At 39.6% G+C, this 22,973-nt stretch overlaps 1 protein-coding gene across 1 annotated transcript; it reads right to left on the bottom strand.

Annotated features, from left to right (window-relative positions):
• Window positions 1-2,148: 2,148 nt before the first annotated feature.
• On the bottom strand, window positions 2,149-8,423 carry LOC140716904 (uncharacterized). Its single transcript, XM_073029985.1, has one exon. The coding sequence runs from the start codon at window positions 8,325-8,327 to the stop codon at window positions 3,450-3,452; it is 4,878 nt and encodes a 1,625-aa protein (XP_072886086.1). The 5' UTR covers window positions 8,328-8,423; the 3' UTR covers window positions 2,149-3,449.
• Window positions 8,424-22,973: the final 14,550 nt, after the last annotated feature.

The raw sequence follows: 22,973 nt of genomic DNA, 5'->3' as shown, positions 1-22,973 counted from the left end.
TTTGCTTTTTAAAGTTGCTGTTGATACTAAAGTACTGATACTATTCTTTCAGGCAATGTATTCTAGATAATAACAAAGTCATTTCAATGAGAGTAATGAGGCTGCAATTCATATTCTGATTTACCAGCCACACCCAAAGTACCTAATTTAAGTGGTGATAGGAGTGGGAGCCTGTGAATCACTTTCACCCAACTATTCAGCAGTAAGGCAACTGACAGTTGATCATTCTAGTTGATCTGGTTAATTTAACACAGATCACCAGTGAGAGCTGGATCCATCTGGTCTTCAGAGCTCAGTATTACAGTGAGCAGTAAACATATCTCAAAATTATTTAAAGAGTGAAGACATTGATCTATCATCCTTTGTTAAATCTAATGTTACCATTAGCTGAGTTGCTGTTTCCAGCTGACACATCTGCAATGAATAAATTTAACACTGTGCTATGATAGTATGTTACTTACAAGGTAACTAATACCTCGGGATGGAGTACGTCTAAATAGTCAAGTCAGCATTAACAGCTTGGTTTTCTTGCCTTTCCAGTGGGATTCAAACTCCCTTATACACAGATTTTTTTTTAGCAAGTAGCAAAAGATTCTCAGAGGTACGGCAAAGAAAACTAATCAGGGTTTTAACATGGTCTGAAAAGCACTTCTTTAAATAAAGGCATAAGCAAGTTCAGAAGTAGATTACAAAATGGTTTAGAAAACGTAGCTGACTGAAATAATTTACAGAAACAGAGCAAAGAATGAAATTAAATAAATTATAACTTCAGTGAAGTGCCAAATAGCTTCATTTTGTGCTGTAAGATTAAATGATTCTATGATCAATGTGATTTGTATAAGTAATTTAATTTTCTCTCATAAAATATTCTTTTTCAGTTAGCCACAACATTTTGGAGCTTAACAGAGGGAAATTCCAGACCTCCATGAATAGAAGCTAAATACACAAAGTATGGGGCTGCAGATATGCTGTACCACTGTGTCTTTCCTTCCTTGCCCTACATTCCCTGGGAGTGTAACCCCTCAGGGAGTGTGGATTTAAACCTATTATTGTTTCTCCATAACAAAATGCTCAGTATTCCTCCACAATATTAGAGTGGCAGACAGTAGCAAACAGTAGGAGTACAGAGCTTTTGAACTTAACACACTGGGTAAGCAAAACAATAAAAGGGTTTGCAGGTCTTTGTAGAGTTGTAGATTTATTAGCTAGGCACAAGAAATTAAACTTCGAGAGGTAAAATTAACAGGGATAATACTTTTATTGGGAGTGTCAACAAGATGTAACAGGCAATGTTTGAGAGAGATAGTAATTTTGGCATGCCATCATTAAAATAGTCAATGGCTTCAACTAATAACCCAGATGTCATGAGCCCAAGTCCAACTACGGTATTTTGAGAATCGTAATTCAAGTTTAAGTTGGAAATATAATGCTAATATGAGAAATGAACAAAGTTGTTAGATTACAGTAAAATTGAGCTATTTTATTTATACCCCTGTCTCCTCAGATCTATTGTATATGTGACTCCATTTCCACACCAATATAGATGACACTTAATTGCCTTCTGAAGTAGCCTTGCAAGGACCTGATTTGCAGCAATTCAAAAAAGTAATTTACCACACGAGAAATGTATATAGAGATAGGAAATGGATAATAATCCTCCCAAAGCAAACCAAATGATTAAAAAAGTGTAAGTAAGCAGACTTGGCAGCCTCCAGAGGTGAGGTTTTCAGAGTCATGTAAGACTTTTCTATGACAGACCTCTGGGAGAGACCTGAGTCAGCAGCTAGAAAGGATGGTCAAAGTAGCACCTGAATAAGGCTGGTGTAATTAAATATTGCAGTTGAACAAACTATACGTACCAGTCCTTTTGAGTTCTAATTGAAGGTGATACTAAAGATATGGGTAGTACTAGTATTTGTACCTGGGTCTGGAGGTCAATTCCAGATCAAAATAATAGCATGGAAAACTCATGGCTCTCTTGGCTTCAGAGGTAATAACACAAAATAAGTCTAGGGTAGTCCACGGGGAATGCAAGCTCATGGCATTCTAAGCATATCTGGAGCAGTAACTCATTCAGAAAATTCATAATATTGGCATGGTTCATTAAATGCAATAGCTGCACCGGTACATAAGGCAGGCATGGGGCAATTAGCTGATAAAAGCCAGGTTTTATTTACGTTTCAGTACAGATGTGATAAAGGAACACTTGATACTGATGTCAAAGTAGGATTGCATATTTCCTTCAAACCAATTGACAGAAAAATAACCATCTGGCAGAGAACAGAAATGGCATAGCAAAGATTAGAAAGTATTTCTTTAGACATTAATTTTGGTTTCATGGATCCCTATCCCACTGAACAATTCCTTTCTCCCCCACCACATTTGTAAATGATGTATTTACCTTTTGAAAAATTGGAGAAAGCTATTTGGATCTATTTTACTCTTTGGTACACACAATAAATAACTCCAGTTCCCAACTCATGCTCAACAATCATTATACTTTAAAGGATGTTTAGAGCTGATGTGTAAATGGAAGTACATTTTAAGAGTAGCACAATTCCTTTCTTTTTTTACTAGCACATAAATTAAGATTACCATTGGTCGTATCTATTACCAATAGTATTGATAGAAAGTGTATCCCTAATATTAGCAGCCTTATTTAATACTAGGTGTTCAATCTGTATTCTCCCAGTAATGCTTGCACAAAATTTGACTAACTTAAATTCCATGCTAAATCAATTAATATATGTGGTGTAGAAATCCAACCCCCCCCCCCCAAATTGTTGACAGATCTCTTAATTAGGTTGAGATGATATTAGTTTTTGTGACAAAATGTAAGAAGAGTTGCTGATGTTCATTAAATTATGATATACCTTGTCTTTATAACCTAATTGATAAATATGTTTTCAGATTGCACGGCTTTATATTGCAGACTGAGTGCAAGTTCCTCAAATGTGTGACACACAAAGTGAAAATAAAAAGCTTGGCAAACTATTTGTCTTAAAACATGAACTATCTGGTGGCTTTAAGCAACAGTAACTGTCTCTGTGTGTTACTCTGGATTTCCAGCATCTGCAGAATTTCACTTATACTGCAGAGGTCCATGTCAGTGAGGCTATTGGAGCCATGTATGAATTGCTCATATATTCCAAGAGCTGAAAAGAAGACAGGAGCATTGATCAATAAATTCTCCTCAGTTCTGTTGTTTTATTTAGGCAGAACCAAACTCCTTCCATGAACTAAATGCTTCTCGACGTCACTTGAACAAAGCCATGGTAAAACCTTGTATTCCTGTAGTGATGATGTTGAGATGCCAGGTGGAAAATACTTTTTATGGTGTATGGTGCTTGCCATTTGACCCTGGCGTGGCATTGTGGTTGAATCCTTGCTGAGTTGTAGGTTCCCCTTTCCACTCGAAAGCCTCTCATCAGATACATTGTGTTTCCTAATTATTCCACCATAAAGCTGCTTGGCCTTCCATGGGGCAGATAGCTGCTCACTTCATAAGTTTGTTGGATTGGCCAATAACCTGTAGCTTTACTGTCTTTGACATCAACACATGGTTTAGCTTGCATGGCTACTTGCTGCAGGCCAGGCTGACTTGGGTTTGAATATAACGTCATACCTGTTGGAATATAATACAAAGTCTCCATCTGTGCAGCTTCAGAGGAGAAAGTCCTCTGGATGGGCTGTTCAGGATGTTGTATACTTGCTTTATCATGTGCAGAACCTTGCTGAGACAGTGGCTGGCTTTGCATATCCAGAGGTCTTTGAGCAGTTGAAGAAGGTCCAACAAATACCCCGGGATATGGCATATTGGGTAAATAAGATGGACCCATAACTCCTGGATGTAGGAGGTATGGAGAGAAAGGCACTTGATAAACGCCACCAAAGGGCTGCTGAGGCATTACAACTTCCACATACTGCCCTGTTACTGGGTCCAGCAGCATTTTACGTGAAGGCTGAACTGGAGCATCCACAAAGTAATAGTTTCCAGTCTCTGGATCCACAAGCATCTTTCTCTGAGTCTGAGGGTACTGAAAACAAGGCACACAAGGGTTGTCTGTTTCTTGAGAAGACTGGGCTACTTCACAAATTGTCTCCGCAAAGTTTAATGGCATTTGTCCTGGAGAACAAGAGGACAATTGAGGCTGCCCTTGGTTTGAAGAAGCACAATATGGATTCTGCAGAGATGTGCCAGAGAACCGTGGCTCCTGACTAACCTGACGAGAAATTAACTCCTTTTCTTGTCTTGGAGGTTCAGTTATCTCCAAGCTGTGCTGATGTTGAAAATAAGGCATTGATTTAATGGTGGCAGAATGAGGGGAAGTAGTTGTTTGTCCTAGACTTGACGGCTGTGTCCTTTGTTCCTTTACAGGAATGGCAAGGTAGTTTACACTTTCCAAGGGCTTTGATCCATGTTCTTGAATGGCTTCTGTTCTAGCTGATTGCACCATAACTGCAGAGGAACTCTGCTTCTGATCCTGGCCAAACACTCTAGCAACAGAATTTATTGGAGGAAGGGTTTTCATCTTAAATTCTGCTGAACTTGGATGTATTTGTGAAGTTGTATCTTGGTATTCCACTTTAGATGTTGATATGGGGATATCAATGGCAAACCCTGATGTGCTTTTCATACTACCATGGCTTTCAAGTTTGTGAGTTGATGTCTTTGCTGTGCTCTGTATGGTCTGGTGGTGATTTGTGGCCTTTACAGTAGGTGCACTTTGTTTATCTTTGACACCTGAAGAGGAATGAGAAGTTTGTGCACTGAAGGTATTTAAGGCCTGATTCTTCACAGATGAATGTTGTTTATTTCTAATGTTGTTATCAGTAGATTCGAAATTATTCTTGCTGCTTTCTTCTTCTAAGATCAATGATAAAACATAACTATCCTTTATGGGATCTTTTAACATTTTCGATCCACTTTTTTCCGAAGCTTGTACTTGTTCAATGTTTCTTTCTTGATTCTCACACTCTGCCTGGCTTTCCTTCTTGGGCTCATTCTTGCTTTCACTAGTCTGGGTGCAGTAACCAGGGAGCCTTTTCTGATTATCCTGCCCAGCTTGACTCTCACTAACAGCTTTTATTTTTCCAGACTTTTCTTCATTTAACTTTCCTCGACCTTTACTCTGATTCTCTAGCCGAACTTGTATATCTTTGACAGTTTCATATTTCCCAAATGTTGAACTTATTTCTTCACTCTTTGATGTAGGATTACTTGAAACTTTGTTCTCCTTTTGTCGACCAACTTGTGTCTCAGTTTTAGACTCACCTCTCCCAGGTAACTTTGTGAGCTCTGCAGTTTGGGAGAGTGACTTGCTCATCAGTATACTCTTACTTTCCGGTGCAAGCTTCATATCCTCCTCTTTTCCTATGGGCGTGTTAAGCATGGAGTTCCCGGAGGATTTTCTCTTCTCTTCTACCTTGCTTTGGCCTTCTGTTCCACCTTCATCGTTTCCTTTGAATTTTTCAGTCTTGAAAAATGAATATTCAGAAATGCTATTTTTATTTCCCAGTTTTCTGGCTTGGCTTTCCTTGTTAAGATGCCCTTTCCCTGTTAATTCCTGAGTCCCATCACTTTTTAATGAAGACATCCTTGAAGATGCCTTCTGAAGATCTAACCTGAAATTAACTTTCTCCAAAGTATCTTTACCTGCAGATAACTTTGTATCATTTGTGTTAAGAGATAAAGTATGTTTATTCTGGCTTTCTGCACTTTTAGCTTCATTCTTCTCCACTACTATTTTGGTGTCATTATTCTTTGAAATTGTAATCTTCTGGAGTTTATTAGTATGTTCTGGTCTATTTTGAATCTCTTTTTTAGAATCAGCTTTTCCATGCATTAAATTCAAATCCTCATTGAGTGAAGATTTACCTCCAGAATGTTTATTTTCACTGTGCAATTTTGTTGAATCTTCTCTTCTGGAACAAACTTTATTGGTTGGCACTTTATTATCTATCTTCAGTGGAACAGGCTCTATATAATCCTTTCTAAGCTTTTCTGCTGTACTTTGATTAGCTCCAATAGATTCAACTTTCTTACCTTTTGTGTTAGGATTGGAAACTGATAAAGATGAATTCCGGTTCTCTATTCCAGCAGGGTAACTTATTTTGAACTTATCTGACTCAGTTGATGAATTGCAACCTTCTTTGTTTAAGTTCTGTTTGGCTAGCATTTCACCGTGTTTTTCTTTAGGATCCTTTACAGTGTTATCCTTCATGAGAGGCAACCAGGTCTCTTCCTTATTTGAAGTGGATACAATTTGTAATTTGTCATCTTTGATCATTTTCTTTTTGGAGTTCTTCAATTTAGTTGACTCCATTAGCACCTCACACTCTTTCTTCTCATCTTTTTTATCAGTCTGACTTTCAGTTCCTCCTTTTTGAGGCGAGCCTAACATGCTTTTGTTTGTATTGAAGGGAATCAAAAAATCAATATCATTAGAATATGACCTGGAGGTGTCTGTACTCCCAGCATAAGTCCAATATTTTTTGTCTACTGATATATTGCTGTAATTGCCACTGTTGCCTTTCCAACCAGTCGACTTGCACTGAATGTAAATGGGCACTGTTTGAGTAACATTCATTGCTGCATCTATTTGATCAGATGCCTTGGCCAAACTTGAACCATTAGGCTGAAGAACCTGTGCAGATCCAAAAGTTTTTGCTTCACTGGCATTGAACCTTAAAGCACCATAGGTGTTCTTAACAAGCTTACGCACATCCCGCACCTGATGAATTGGACCTTTAGTTCGCTGTTGTATAGATTCTCTTCTGTTAAACTGCAGGTCTTTCATTCTGCAGCCATCTGTCTCAAACTTAAATGAAGCTGGAAGGGTCTGATACTTGGGGTCAAGAGTGATGATCTTACTGAGGGAGCCAATGTTTGGAGCCAACTGTTCAACTGTTCCAAAAAGATCCACTTGATTGTCATGTTTGGTACCAGAAGCAGATGTCTTCTCTGATGTTTGTGACATTAAGATGTTCCTAAAGGCATTCGTTGAGTCCAATTTAGTACCTGACTGTTTGTGACTGGCTTTGTCCTGGTAACCTGTCAGCTTGCTTTCTGCCAAACAGCTGGCCTGCAATCTATTTTTGGCAACTTGTGGGATACAGTCGACATTATAAGTGTCCTCTGAGTTACTTCGAACGGTTGGGACTTCTGATTGGCTGTGGCCTAAATCACTAAGCGTGGTCTGAGATTTAACTCCGCTCAGTCCCGTTGGTCTCCCTGACTTCATTCCTTTCTGGGTGTCTGTATTACTTTCCTTCCAGCGATCGAGAATGTCGCGATTGGATAGACCATCCAAGGTGATGTTTTCTCCCTTCAGAGAACCACAGCTGTCTTGCCTCAGAATACTTCTCTTGTCATCTGTACTGTCAGCATTCAGATCGCAGCTTTTCTTTCTGAAATGCGCTGGGTGATCTTCCCCGGAGATATCGCTCTCTGGCTTTGCGCTGGAATTTCGCCTTTTACCTTCTTGCTGACTTCCCTGGGCGGGGAACTCGAATTCTTTTACATTTGCAGAGGAAGGTGTAGAGGGGACGGACGAATAGGTTTCGTGGAGGGCGCCGCGTTCCATCTTGAGTTCTTGCTCAAACTGCATCTTCTTAGAAATGACATTGGAAATGTGGCAAGATGCAAGTTTCGCCTTTTTGGAGCACTCTTCCACAGATTCCATCCTTTGCAACGGTCTGTCACTGGCCCCTTCCTTCGCCTCCGCAGCCACATCCTCTCTGCAAACACTGCTCTCCTCCCTCTTCTGTACCGCTCCTCCATATTGAGCCGTGCATTGGCCACCATTGGCACCATTCGATCTGAAGACGGTCAGCTCACTTCTCTCTCGCTTTTTAAACTGTATCTCTCTCTTTGGAACCGTCCGACCCTCCTGAGTCTCCACAGCGATATCGACACACTCAAAATGCCCTCCCCCCAAAGAATGGCCGGCTCTCTCCTCCCTGCTCTCCTCGCTCTTTGCGCTTGGGGCGCGGATGGGGTTCGCGGGGTGCTCGTTAGTTTCGGCCAAGCTAGATTCACTCAACTCTGCATAGGTTGACCATTTGTTAGTGGTACTACTGTCCTCTGACAGCGACAGGGACCAATCCGTGGATGCCCTCGAACTAGAAAGGTCGATGTAATTGTTGTGAGGGCAGGCCAGGCTCCGGAAAGCTAAAGCAGTTAACTTCCGCACCTCATTATCCGTTTCGTCTAATTCACTCACTAAACTAGCCGTGTCGCTCATATAGTCAGCACAAGCGCTTCTAACACTTACACGCGGGTCCTTCGAGAAATGGTCCCCAAAGTCCTTCTCAATCTGGAACATCTCCCCGATTTCTGTTGAATCGATGGTCTTGGACGCATTCACCGTGCCTTCGCGCTTCTGGTCTCCGAAGCTGTGTAGCGAGCTCCCCTTGCCCGTTCTGCACTATTCTGGGCAGTGACTGACAGCTGAACCTGTCGGACTCCCTCGCCCTTGCAGTTGTTGCTGTGCCTGTCTCTCCAACAAACCCCCCTCCCCCGCCTCTCTCCCTCTCCCTCCCTCCTAAGGATGGATCAGGTTCAATGCATTTGCTGACTATCCCTTCATTCTCCGGTTTGTCGGTTGCAGTTGGTAAATTATAAGCAGTGGCCCGGACAAAGACTTTAAAAAAATATTTATTATTGCATATGTTTTTGTTCCAGTGTTGGTTTGGATACAAGGTTAAGTGTCAGTCATCTCTTTAACACTCACCTGGACTTTGAACTGATTGCACTACTTAGGGATTCACTTTCAAGGGCTATATATCTCATGCTCTCAATATCATTTATTGCTTATTATTATTTTATTTTGTATTTGCACAGCTTGACTTCTTTTGCACATTAGTTGTCTGGCTGTCTTTGTGTGTAGTTTTATTACATTTCTTTGTATCTAATGTAAGTACCCATCTCAGGGTAGTATACGATGGACATATTATACTTTGATAATAAATTTGAACTTCGAAGATTATAACCATGGTTACATAACAGAACAGAGCTTTAACTTTTCTATAGTATTGGGGATGCAGGCTTCAAGGCTTTATAGCTTTGCAGTCAAGGAAGTAGTTTTGAACAACTTTAAGATATGGAACATGCACACCAATCCTCACAATAGAATAATTTTTCTTCAGTGCTATTGTTGAGAACATGGAAAGAAAACCCTAGGTATTAGAAACACAGAGCATAGCAGGAAGCAAATTTTGCCCAGTGTGGTTTGCCACCTTGGAAAAGATGTGCAGTTAGTCCCTCTTCCCTTAACTTTTCCAACAGCCATTTTTATCCGATTCAAACTTGCATTCAACTCCCTTTGAAAATTACTGAATCGGAATCAGGTTTATTATCATTGACATATGTCACGCAATTTGTTTTTTTTTGTAGCAGTACAGCATAAGTCATAACAAAAGTTACTATATTATTACCCTGATTGTGAAAACTGTAAGATAAAAGTAGATTCTGTAGGTTCATTGGATTCTTGTGCTTCTGTGGTTACTAAATAATGGTGGATGCTTTTTTAAGCAAACATACATGGGAGATACAATTTTGTGTGTAAGGTGTTCTACTGAAATTAGTGCTTGTGACTATATTTGGGTTACTGTATTTGGCAAGTCAGCAATTTCTCTCGGACAACACTTTCATAAAAGGGCAAGAGGTAACCTAATCACTATTAGCTACATGGAATGTGAGAGTTTGTTGGAAAGTTCCATCTCTGATTACAGAGAATCTGGAGGATAGTAGCGGAACTAGACATGGTTGAGGATTTGTCAGGAATAATGCAATTTTTTGTGTTTACCTTCCTTTAACGTTTCAAGAGCAGATATCACTTTACTCAACCATTTATTTTTACCCCAAAATGTAACCAACCATTGCAATTACAATGTAGAAGTGGTTACTGGGGTCATAGCCAAGGGTCAGATTCTGTTTGCTCTGAAACATGAGTTCAGCAAGAGAGTTTTAAGAGGATCTAAAGCCTCACAGTGGAAGGCAGTGTTCCCCTTAAACATTCAACCTATTTCACAGGGTTACTGTAAGTTTCCAAACCAACATAACTCAGCGTTCATTTTAATGAAGCTATTTTTAAAATTGTTTCCACGATTCCAAATGCTGTTTCTTTTGGCTGTACAATTACATGTTCGGCAAGGCACCCATCTCCTCTCCAGATAAGTTTTGCTCAAGCCAGGACCCAGATGAGGAATAATTTATCTATTATTTCTGCTATCACAAAGCTTCCATTTCCCTTTTCTTGCTTTTTTTATACATGCAATGATTTTAAATTATTTTTGTGTAAGTAATGAACAGCAGATACAAGTTCATTACATCCTCCCATTATAACTCTCCCATTCCAGGAGTCATTTTAGTAAATCAAAAATTCAAAGTTCAAAGTAAATTTATTAGCAAAGTCTGTACATGTTGCCATATACCTTCTTGAGATTCATTTTCTTGTAGGCATTTACAGGAAAATAAATACAATAGAATTTTTGAAAAACTATACATAACAAAGACTGAGAAACATCCAAAGTGCAAAGATGACAACTTGTTGCTAATTACTTACTGCACCTGCATATTGTTCTCTTGTGATTCCTGTAGTAGAGCACCCAGAATTCTCTGCATCAGTGAAATCTCACTGATTAGATAACATGTCTTTGTTTTGTTCCTGCTTATTTGGATAAGCTCATATTTTTCCAATTTATGCTCCTCCACATGCGAGATTCTTTGTCTATACTTAACCTATTATTATCCCTTTGCAGTTTCCTTATGTCCCCTTCGCAATTTACTTTGCTACCTATTTTTGCATCAGCAGTACCCAGACCTTTGTGATCTTCATCCAAGTCAGTTGCATAAAATTATAAAAAGTAACACTGTCTCCTATAGAGCACTGCTTATTACATTTTACCAATCAGAGAAAGACTATTTTTTTAGTCTTCTCGCTGTTAATAGATTTTCTATCTACATAAATTTAAGTTTTATGGCATGACCTTTTATTCTTCACAAACGCTTTTAATATCAATCTTATGCCTTCTGAAGCTCTAACTACAGTATGTCAACCAGTCTCCCTTCATCCATAGCATATTGCTTTTTCAAAAGAACTCCAATAAATTGTTCAAAAGTGATTTACCTTTCACAATATCATGCTGACTTTGCCTGACACTTTTGATTTATCTAAATGTCCTGTTGCAATAATAGCTCTGAACGTTTTTCTTTTGACAGATATTGAGCTAACTGACCTTTGGCTTCCTGTTTTCTGACTCTCTTTTTGAATAAAGGAGTTTCATTTGCATTTTCTAATCTAATAGAACATTCCATGAACTCTGGGATATTCTACCAACAAATTACAACAACCTGATTAGATATTCACCATCCCTGTGTTTTATAAAATGTCACTGAGAACCTAGGAAAACCCTAAATCTGATTTTGTATTATTTCTTCAGTTTGGTGACAGTTTCTTTAGATTGGAAAATGATCCATTATTTTAAAACAGTTTGATGAAAATCAGTTGAATAATGAAGTTGACAAATTTGCGTAACTTCCATTATGGAGAAAATTTCTGGAGTGAACGAACATTTGAAAAAAACATTCATTGATCAAAGAGACACAGTGTAGTTTTACAAATAGAAGTTAATGCCCACTGAAGCAGTGTGTTTTTTTAGAGATAAGACCATAAAACGCAGGAGAAGAATTAGGCCATTCAGCCCATTGAGTCTCATTAACCTCCTCATCTCATTATTTGGTTATAAAGCCGAGGCTTCTGATCAAACTGCGGAGGAAGTTCACAAGAATGATCCCAGGAATGAAAGGAATAACATATGAGGAGCATTGCTGGCTCTGGGCCTGTACTCACTGGAGTTTAGAAGAATGAGGGGAGTCTCATTGAAAGTTATTGAATATTGGAAGGTCTCGATAGAGTGAATGAGGAAAGGATGCTTCTTATGGTGGGTGAGCCTAGGACCAGATGGCATGGCCTCAGAATAATGGGACATCGATTTAATACAGTGATGAGGAGGAAATTTAACCAGAGGGTGGTGAATCTGTGGAATTCATTGCCACAAACGGCTTTGTAGGTGAAGTCATTAATATGTTTAAAGCAGAGGTTGTTAAGTCCTTGATTTGGTTTGATGTTTGATATACTATGTGTTGTTCTCTCTCTCTGCCATTTGCACAATTTGTTCTGTTTTCATGCATTGGGTGTTTGATGTTTTCTTCAATGGGTTTCATGGTGTTTCTTTGTTTCATGGCTGCCTGTGGGAGCCTGAATCTCAGAGTTGTATTCTGTGTACATACTTCGATAACAAATATACTTTGAAATTTTGAATCTTTGATTAGAAGGTCATCAAAGGTTATGGTGAGAAGGCAAGAAAAAAGGATTGAGAGGGATAATAAATCAGCTATGATGGAATGGGCTAATCTGCTCCTATGTTTTGTGGTCTTGTGGGTATGTTATGTTGCCATTATACAAAGCCCTCCTGGAGTGCTGAGCTCTACATGTGGGAAGGATACATTGGCCATGAAAGCAGCAGCGAAGAGATTTGCTCAAATGATACCTGAACTCCAAGGAGAAATATTAAAATTTAGAAGCAAAGATGATAACACAATATAAATTTTCAGAAGTCTAAGGATAAAGAGGAAACTATATTTCAACTGGTTAAAGAGCCAAAGACTTGGGCCATAGGCTAGAAATGAAAGCCACTCTTTCAGGAGTGATTTTGTGAATAGCATAATCCTGCAGTAAATGGCAGCAATTTGGATAGACTATGATCACCAGAGGTATTAAGGAATATAGGAAAAGAAGCCATGTGGAGTTAGAACAGAGAATAGCCATTGAATGGTGGAATGTGACTGAGGAATGAAATGGACTAGTCCTGTTTTATATTCATAAAGCATGCTTGTAAATTATCTTTGTGGGTGTTTTAACTGGGAAAGATAGTTAATAGAAATGAGTTCCATCACATCAAACATTACCACAATGAGGAATGCCATGATTCAAGGATAAGTCTTCTACCAGCAACCAAACTCACTCTTCCAGAATTGTCCTGTAGTCTCCCAGAATTGAAGATTAATTTCCTGAATACTGTAGTCAACACAGCACAAGAAAAAACAACGGGAAGGAACAACCCAAAAGATATTGAATGAAAATATTTTTTAACACAAATACAAATGTACTGAAAAAGAAGAAAATATTATTTTATCATGCAGCATCATTAGGAGCAATGGATCATGTAATAAAACTTCAGAGCTATGCAATGTTGTAAGAATAAGCAATAGTGGATGGCAAGAAATGTCCTCATCCTGTGCTCCTAATAAATTGATACAAACAGATTTTGTGACAATCTGTGTTGATGAGAGTGTTGGTGTCAAGCCATACATATATAATATGGTAACTTTATTTACCTGACAATACTATGCTCAGTATTGATTTTCAAATCCCTCTTTCTGCTAGCATCATCCCCAAACAATCAACCCTGCACATGTCTGGTCCTGATGCTCAAAAATTATTACCCTTTATTAAACTCTCAAATCTTGGAGAAGGGACTAAAGGCCAAAGAAATGGACAGCACTAGGTTGAAAAGAAGTCATGGCAGAGATGATGTAGACCAAAAAATAATGAATGGACCTTATGGATCTCAAAGTCAAATGAAACGTGTTATCAAAGTACATATCTGTCACCATATGATACCTTATGGTTCATTTTTTTGCAGACATTTACATGAAAATAAAGAAATACAGTAGAATTTATGAAGAACTATACATAAACAATGATGGGCAAGCAACCAATCTGCAAAAGACAGATTATGTGTGTGTGTGTAATATTTTTATATTATTATATATATTAATTATATTATATATATTTTAAGAGCACAAGTTGTAGAGTCCTTAAAAGTCAGTCTGTATGTTGTGGAATCAGTTTAGAGTTGATGTGGGTAAAGCTACCTGAAGTTTGGAAGTCAATTAGCCAGTTATCTGAAACTGGCTAAGGTAAATTGCTTCCCAACTGGTAAAATGGTAGGAGTAAGTTTGAAGTATGCACTTGAGAAACTAGTTAATGGATAAAGCAGCTGAATGGGAAATACTTTAAGGAGCAATAAAACATAGAAAAGTGTGACCAACGAATTGTGGCCACTGGCAAACAAGGATTTTAGTAGCCTACAGATGGCAGCATCCAATTCCCCTGTCTGCAACCAGTCTTACCACATGACATGTACTCAGGAATTCCCCTGTCATTGTGGGGAAACTCTGCCATTCCAAACCCATGGTGGCTCTTTCTAATCTTAACTCCAGTTGTGTGGGATTGAAAAAAGAGCAAATACCAATTATGCCATTTGCAAATGCCTCCCGCCTTGTGCTAATAAGCTCCAGGTAGGGAGAATGCATAAGTTGGCTCAGCCTGGACTGTCACAATATATTTCATTATCACTTGTCATTTTAGTGACCTTGTTCCTGATTAATGGTCTATTATCAAGCCCATGTAACAAGATACTGTGATGTTTTGTGACTGCAAAACATAAAACTAATCGATTATATTTAAAAAAAACACGGGAAGACCAGGACGACGTGTACACTTCATTTTTTAATTTTCAGTGGGGCATGCGCGTATGACATATGCCATTCACGTACTTGCATATAACCTGCAATTAATTATGTAAACAACATATAATGCTTAATCAAACAATATATTTACAATATTACTCAATTATTACTGAAATGTTAAATGCACAGTACTGTGCAAAAGTCTCGGGCACATATATATAGCTTGGGTGCCTAAGACCTTAGCACAGTACTGTATTTGTCAATGTGGAATGGAGAGCGAGTTTGTAAATCTGGCAGGAGAAAAGGATATTGGGAATGGTGAGAGTGGAGCACTATGGGTTGGGTGTGGGACAAGTAGCAGAGAAGGATTGCCAGGAGTAAGGGGGTGGCTCGGGTACAGACACATCCAGCCCTGAAACACCAGGCAAGGTAATTTGTTCCAGACAATTGGTTTATTGATCATTACAGAATGTCCCTCTGATATGTCTCTCCCTCCCCTCTCCCTTCCCCTTTTTCCAACCATGATTCCCCTCCCCCTGCCCCCTTCCCACTCTCAGTCCATAATAGAGACTTGTGTCAGAATTGAGTTTATCATCACCTCACTGGAATTTAGAAGATTGAGGGGGGATCTTATTGAAACGTATAAAATTCTAAAGGGATTGGACAGGCTAGATGCAGGAAGATTGTTTCCAATGTTGGGGAAGTCCAGAACGAGGGGTCACAGTTTAAGGATAAAGGGGAAGCCTTTTAGGACCAAAATGTGGAAAAACTTCTTCACACAGAGAATGGTGAATCTGTGGAATTCTCTGCCACAGGAAACAGTTGAGGCCGGTTCATTGGCAATATTTAAGAAGAAGTTAGATATGGCCCTTGCGGCTAAAGGGATCAGGGGGTATGGAGAGAAAGCAGGTACAGGGTTCTGAGTTGGATGATCAGCCATGATCATACTGAATGGCGGTGCAGGCTCGAAGGGCCGAATGGCCTACTCCTGCACCTATTTTCTATGTTTCTATGTTTCTATCACTCACATGTCATGAAATTTGTTTTTTTTAATGGCAGCAGTACAGTTCAATATATAAAATTACTGCAGTACTGTGCAAAAGTCTTAGGCACGTGTATATGTGCCTGGGGCCTCCTCCATGGTAGTTGTAGGAGTTGACTCTGGGACTGCAAGAAATGGTTATGACAGCTCTAGACATCTTTCTTCTCTAATAATTGACTCCTCTCTCCTCAACTGATCAATGTGTTGTCTCCAGGTAACATCAGACACAATCTCCGCTGTGCAGGGAAGTGGTCCAGTTCTGCCCAGAACGAGGGGTCACAGTTTAAGGATAAAGGGGAAGCCTTTTAGGACCGAGATGAGGAAAAACTTCTTCACACAGACAGTGGTGAATCTGTGGAATTCTCTGCCACAGGAAACAGTTGAGGCCAGTTCATTGGCTATATTTAAGAGGGAGTTAGATATGGCCCTTATGGCTAAAGGGATCAGGGGGGTATGGAGAGAAAGCAGGTACAGCGTTCTGAGTTGAATGATCAGCCATGATCATACTGAATGGCGGTGCAGTCTCGAAGGGCCGAATGGCCTACTCCTACACCTATTTTCTATGTTTCCACATACCCACTTTTGATACCTCTCTAGTCCCTCACCAGCAGTGTTTGTCTAGGAATGAAACATTGAACCTCCTTGCCTAAGGAGCCCTCAATTTGATCAGCTGATGTCCTGCATATTTCTTCTGAGTTTGGGTTTGAGGAGATCCAAGCATGAGTGCAAGGGACTATCCTGGGACTGATATCCTATCAAGGGACTAACAGCATAGCTGGCGTGGTTATTTGTGGGGTGTGCTGCATTACGATCTGCAAGGAGGAAATTGGCAAGCTTCTGATTCAGTGTCAGTGTAGTGTGTTCTGCTGACATTGTGTGCTGTGCATTCTTTAAACTCTGGAGAAACCTTATGGCCAAGCCATTTGTAGCAGGGTAGTACGGTTCAGATATAGTATATCTTATTCCTTTCATTTTCAGGAATGGCTGAATCTGTTCAGCAACAAACTGTGGTCCATTGTCACTGTCTAAGTGTTCTCAACACACCAGCAGTGTGTGAGTCTGTAGTGGAGGCTACTGGGAACATTTCTGGCCACTTTGTTGCTGCATCCACTGCTGTTAAGAAATTTTTGTCCATGAATTGTCCAGTAAAATCCATGTGAATCATCTGCTAGGGCAGTGCAGGTCATTCCCAGGGATGGAGAGGCACTGCTCTTGGCATCACCTGGACTTGATGGCATCCTGAACAGTGCATGGCAAGCTGCTCGATCTGTTGATCTATTCCAGGCCACCAGACAAAGCTTTGAGCCAACGCTTTCATTTTGACCATGCCTAGATGACTGGCATGTAGCTCCTCTAATGCTTTAGCTCTCAGCTCAGGTGGTACAACAACTTTCAATCCCCACATAATGCAACCCCTGTCAAGGGCATGTTCATACCAGTGCTGGAAAAAATGGTGGAACTGGTATTTCTGCTCCCCCTTCCAGCCATTTTGAGTTGCCATGTAGACCTGAGACACTATGGGGTTTTTTCTGGTTTCCCTTTGGATCATCTCTGCCGTAATGGGGAGACTTACATCAACAGTAGTGTCTTCTTTTGTAAATTTTTTCTAGTTTTTTTAATCCAAGGGTAAACGGGACAATCCATCAGCATTTCCATGATTAGTTGCTTTCTCGAATTCGATCTTGTAATTGTGTCCTCCAAGAAACAGAGCCCATCTCTGCATTCATGCTGCTGCTGTTAGTGGAACACCCTTCTGTGGATTGAAAATGGACACTAGTGGTTGATGATTAGTACTGAGGGTAAACACTCTCCCATGCCAGTACTGGTTGAAACGTTTTACACCCCAAACCAGACACAGACCTCTCTGTCAAACTGTGTGTAATTTTTCTCTGCAGTGGTGAGGGATCATGATGCAAAGGCTATGGGGTGTTCACTTCCATCACTCATAACATGTGACATGACTGTACCTATACCATAAGGTGAGGAGTCACAGGCAAGCTTCACTGAATCTTAATGTGTGAGTACAGTGTCTGATGTCACCATTTCCTTTGTCTTTTTGAAAGCCATCTCACACTGTTTTGTCCATTGACAATTCTTCCTGATCTTCAGTATTAAGTTCAGGGGCTTGAGCACAGTAGCCAGGTTTGGCTGGACCCTGATATAGTAATTGACAAATCCTGAAAAGGACTGCAACTGTGACATTTCATTTGGCCTTGAAGCATCCACCACTGCTTGTATTTTCTCAGCACACTTATGTAAATCTTGTGCGTTAATGGTGTGGCCACAGCACGCGAGGCCTGGTTTAAAGAATGCACACTTGTTGTGCCAGGCTGTGAGCCCATAATCTTTTTAACACTGTCTTGAGATTTTGAAGATGTCCCTTATCATCCTCACCAGGTAACACTGAGTGCCTGGGCAGTCTTGCAGCACCTGGTCCATAGCTTTCTGCTAGAGTGTAGGTGCAGATGCTGCTCCAAAATAAACCTATTATAGCAATAAAGCCTTTTTTGAGTATTTATGGTGAGAAACCTTTTGGACTCTTCTATCACCATCTATAAGCATGCCTCAGGTAAATCCACTTTTCTGAAGTGTTTTCCTTCAGAAAGGTTTGCAAAGATATCCTCTAACCTGGGAAGAGGGTATTGATCTACTTTCAGTGCTGAGTTGATTGTGACCTTATAATCACCACAAATCCTGACAGACCCATTCTTCTTGGCTACTGGGACCACAGGCATTGCCCACAGGTTCCTTCAGCCTCTATGCAATTTAGCTCACTGTCTACTTAGCGCAGATGGTACAAGGAACAGGATGGGCTTTGTAAGACTTGGGAATGGCATTTTTATTTAACACTATTTTACCCTTTATATGTTTGAGTTTTCCAATACCATCCTTGAACTCTGCTGTGGCATCATCCAGTATCTTTCTTAATTCATTTTCAGTTGACTGTATTGTAGGGGATGTGGCATGCAAATAGTGGATAGATCTCCAGTGAAGTTGTAGTTACCTCAGCCAATCCTACAATGCTGGCCCTCCTGTTTTTACCATGTACAAGCCTAATGTGGCTTCTTGGTTGCTGTATTTCACTGTTATTAATGTCATTCCCTCAGGAGTTATCATTTCTCTAGAATAGGTTCTTAGTTTGATATCTGCAAGCTTTAGTTTAGTATCTTTGACATCCCGTTCAAACCCATTTTGTGGAATGACTGAAACAGCCAAGCCAGTGTCCAATTCCATTTTAATTAGTTTGCTATTCACTTCTGGTATAAACCATATTGCTTGTCTCTTGTTTTCACATTGTAAATCTTAAGGCTACTCAGTCTGGTGTCACTCTCATCATTAACCTGCATTAGTCTGGTGTATGTGATCCCTTGCCACAATGGTAACATAGTTTGTTTGGCCAGGTAGGTTTCTGTTCAGATATTGCAATTTTGTTCATGCTCACTTTCATTCCTGACAGCAACTTAGTTGTCTCTCTGACTGCTGTTTCCTTTGATACAGTGATTTCAACTGCTCTTATAAATGTGAGTTTTGTTTCAGTTAGGAGCCAGTTTTGAATGCTTCCTTGTAAGCTTCCATAAACTAAATGATCTTTCAGTGCATCATTAAACCCATCACTGAGCTGGTAATGTTCAGACAATCTCTTCAATTCAGCCACATGTGCTGAAATGGACCCCCTTCCTTTTGGTTCTGCTTATGAAACCTAAAGCATTCTGCAACCAACCATGGTTTTGGTTCTAAATGTTCCTGCGTTACTTTCACAGCATCAGCAAAGCTCATTTCAGCTAGTTTAGTTGGAGCAGTCAAACATCTAAGCAAACTGCATGCTTTTCCTCCCAATGCACTCAGCAAAACTGGCACTCATTTTTCATTAGCTATTTCATTTGCTTCAAAATACTGTTCAATTTGCTCAGTGTACATCAACCCATTATCTCTAATGCAGTTGAATGCCTCTATCTTTCCAATGTAGCCAGCCATTTCTGCTTTTTTTAAATTTACTATTGTTATCACTAGTACTCACTCTTTATGAACCCATAAATTTTGTTCATTTTCTTTCTTTTTAACTCGACGACTCTGTTGCCTTCTGAAGAACACATGCTGAATTTTCTTTTTAATTCAAACATCTTGCTACACTTAAGCAGGTAGGTAGTCATCTCGGGTTAGTATAATACTTGTTGCCACTGTTATCTTTTGTAACCCCAAAATATAAAACAAATTGAAAGAAAAACATAGGTAGACCGGGAGAACATGTACTCTTCGTTTTTTACTTTAAGCGAGGCACGTGCATGTGACGTAGTGGCATAATGATGTATACCATTCATGTAATTCTTGCATACAGTATAACCCATAACGAATTATGTAAACAACAAAAATTGCTTAATCAAGCAATATATTTACCATATTACTCAAATATTACTAAAGTATTAATCACATAATCACATATCTCTGAAATCATATCTCTCTTTCTTGGTAAGTATCTTTAAAGTTGAAAGAGCACCATTTCCGTTTGCCTGATATCAATTGTTGAGATTATTAGACTGTTGTATGTGTGTGGTGTGCATGCATGTTTTCATCTAAGATTCTGCTGGTTCTCGCTGTCTAGCTTCATATATGAAGGCAGGCCTGTGATAAAGTACTTGGTCCAACATGAGTAACATTTAAAGAAATGGCATAGTTTTATCAGTCAGTGCAAACAAAAATAGTTCATGGACTACAGCAGTTCAGGAAGAAAGATCACCACTACTAGTGTATCAAAGCAACTAGAAACAGGCAATAAGTATCAGCATTGTTAGTGATAGTATATGGGTGAAAGAGGTGCCAATAGCACAGAGGTAATCTCCAAATGTAAAATTGGTGATGTTGGAAATTGAGGTCGGTGAGAAGAGAAATTCACCATGGCGAACATGCTTGGCACCAGATTTCTCTCCAGTAAGATAGAGAACTTGTCTAAGTAGAAGTAAAATGTCCAAATGATAAGTCTAAGGTCCTTTAAAGATCTAGCTGTCTAGGCTCATTTTGACAAAAACAGTACAGAACCTATCAGACATTTTCAAAGGACTGAGTCCCATTCAGACTATTCATTGTCAACTGAAGCAAGCTGGAGATCTACTCAATACCACACATTGGCCATGTTACTGGAGTTGTAATCCAGAAGTCTGGATGAGAAACCCAGAAAAATTGAATTTGAATACTGCTGTCATATTTTGAGAACTTGAATTGAATGGGAAACATTTTCCTTAACATTTTTACTGGGAAGACTGGATCAACAATCATTTGTGTGATCCATTTGATCTGTATTTTAATGAAAAATAACATTAAGATTGTCTGGTGAAATTCAGTCTCAGAGATTTACGATAGTCTTGTTTTATTGTTTGGCAAAATAGGCTGCAGAGACTAAACAGTCCAGAAGTGTCCAATGGTAACACAGTTTAATTTTGCCAAGGAAAATGGCATAAACAAGAGCCATGCTCCACAGTGGGAAATGTGATGTCCATTGCCTATGAAACCAGTAGATGGTCATTCTCACCACGTCTCAGTTGGCAGCCATTTTGTCTTGAGGTCACTCCAGGGAATTCAGCACATTATATTATCTGAGATTTCAGTGCTGCAGTTAAAGATGAAGTTTTCCAGTTGAATGTCCCCATCTGCCCTCTCAGATGCTGTAAAACAACCCACAGCACTATTTCGAAGAACTGCAGATGCATTTTTTCTTGTGTCTTAGCCAATATATAAGCCTCAAACAACTTCACTAAAAATAGATTATCTGATCATTATCACATTGCTCATTGTGGGATCTTGCTGAGTGCTAATTGACTGTCCCACCTTCTAACTCTACAGTGACCATATGTCAAAAAGACATTGTTGACCAAAATGCCTTATGACACATTCCTGAGATCTCTGTAAAATTACAAGATATTTTTTAATCTTACACTAAATCTGGATAACAGTTCTTAGCTTAAGAATCGGAAATGGATCTAAAATAATTCAGGCGGGAGGTGAGGAGAAACAGAAATCATTTTAAGTGTATGTGCTCTAAAGTTACAGTTAGCAGCAGGTGTCCAAATCACACCCGGCTTAGAATTTGAAGCCTGCTATCAGGCACAGTCACGTGGTAACTAAAATTACCCACAGCTGGGTTGAGAAGTGTTAGCAAATGTTGTTTGAATTCATTGTTGCCCTGGAGACAAAGCTTCCTAACCCACACAGAGTTGGTAGAAAGAAGACTTCAACATGGCCATGACAACAAATAATCCTGCACACTCCCCTGTGCCTTTTCAATGAGGTCTAAAATGCCTTCGCAATGGATTATTCTCGACCATTCCATTGCTATCTTGGCCAGCACCCACTTTGCAATCTATATAAATTTCATCTCCTTAAAACCCATATCCTATCTTGAACTAAGCCCAATTCACATTTCACTCTTGTGATCTCTGACCTACAATGAATTCCAATCAATCAACACCTTGATTTTAAAGCCCTCATTCGTCTTTTTAAATCTGTCTATGGCCTCTCTCTCCCCATCTCTAGCACATAACCCGCCAGGATTCCCGCACTGCTCCATTTCTGGCCTCTGCACATTCTCAATTCTAATAGATCCATCATGTCTTTGACTGCCTGTGCTTAAAGCTCCAGAATTCCCTCCCTATGCTTCTCTGGTGCTGTTTTTCTTTCATATTTTAATCTATTCCTTGAAGTTTTTTTAAAACTATATTTTCATAGTTCCAAGTTCAAAATAAGGCAAAGACTGGCAATCAACCAATCTGCAAAGGAAGACAAACTGTGCAAATTTAAAAAATAATAATAAATAAGTAAATAGTCTCCCCCTTCTGGTGCCCCTCCCCTTCCCTTTATTCCATGGTCCACTGAAAACATAAGTTGTAGAGTCTTTGAAAATAAGCCTGTAGGTTGTGGTATCAATTCAATGTTGAGGTGAGTGAAATTATCCACACTGGTTCAGGAGCCTGATGGCTGAAGGGTAATAACTGTTCCTGAACCTGGAGGTGTGGGATCTAAGGCCCCTGTACCTCCTTCCCGATTGCAGCAGCAAGAAGAGAGCATGGCCTGGATTTTTAGTCACTGCATGACTTGGTACTGGCAATATACATGGAACAGTCAGATGCTTTGGAGGGTTCTTAAGATATATTAGCACAAACTGGGTTTCAGTGAGTGATTCCAGTGCCAGAATTGGATGCTCCTTGTGTGCACCTAATATTGGATATTGAGTATCATGTCAAGCAAAAAACCTGCAAACTAAATAGGAGGAGTTTGGGGAAAGAGGTGGAAGATGAGCTGATCTGGAAAGGAGCAAGGACGTGGACATAGAAGACAAGGTGAAGCTGAAATAGGGGGCAATCAGAAGAGGGGCTTTCAAGAACATGAAGAGAATGGAGAGGG

The sequence above is a fragment of the Hemitrygon akajei genome, chromosome 26, assembly GCF_048418815.1.
Source record: "Hemitrygon akajei chromosome 26, sHemAka1.3, whole genome shotgun sequence".
NCBI classification, from domain to species: Eukaryota; Metazoa; Chordata; class Chondrichthyes; order Myliobatiformes; family Dasyatidae; genus Hemitrygon; species Hemitrygon akajei.
Note: the sequence above shows the minus strand (reverse complement) of the source record. Positions and strands in the feature narration are given on the sequence as shown.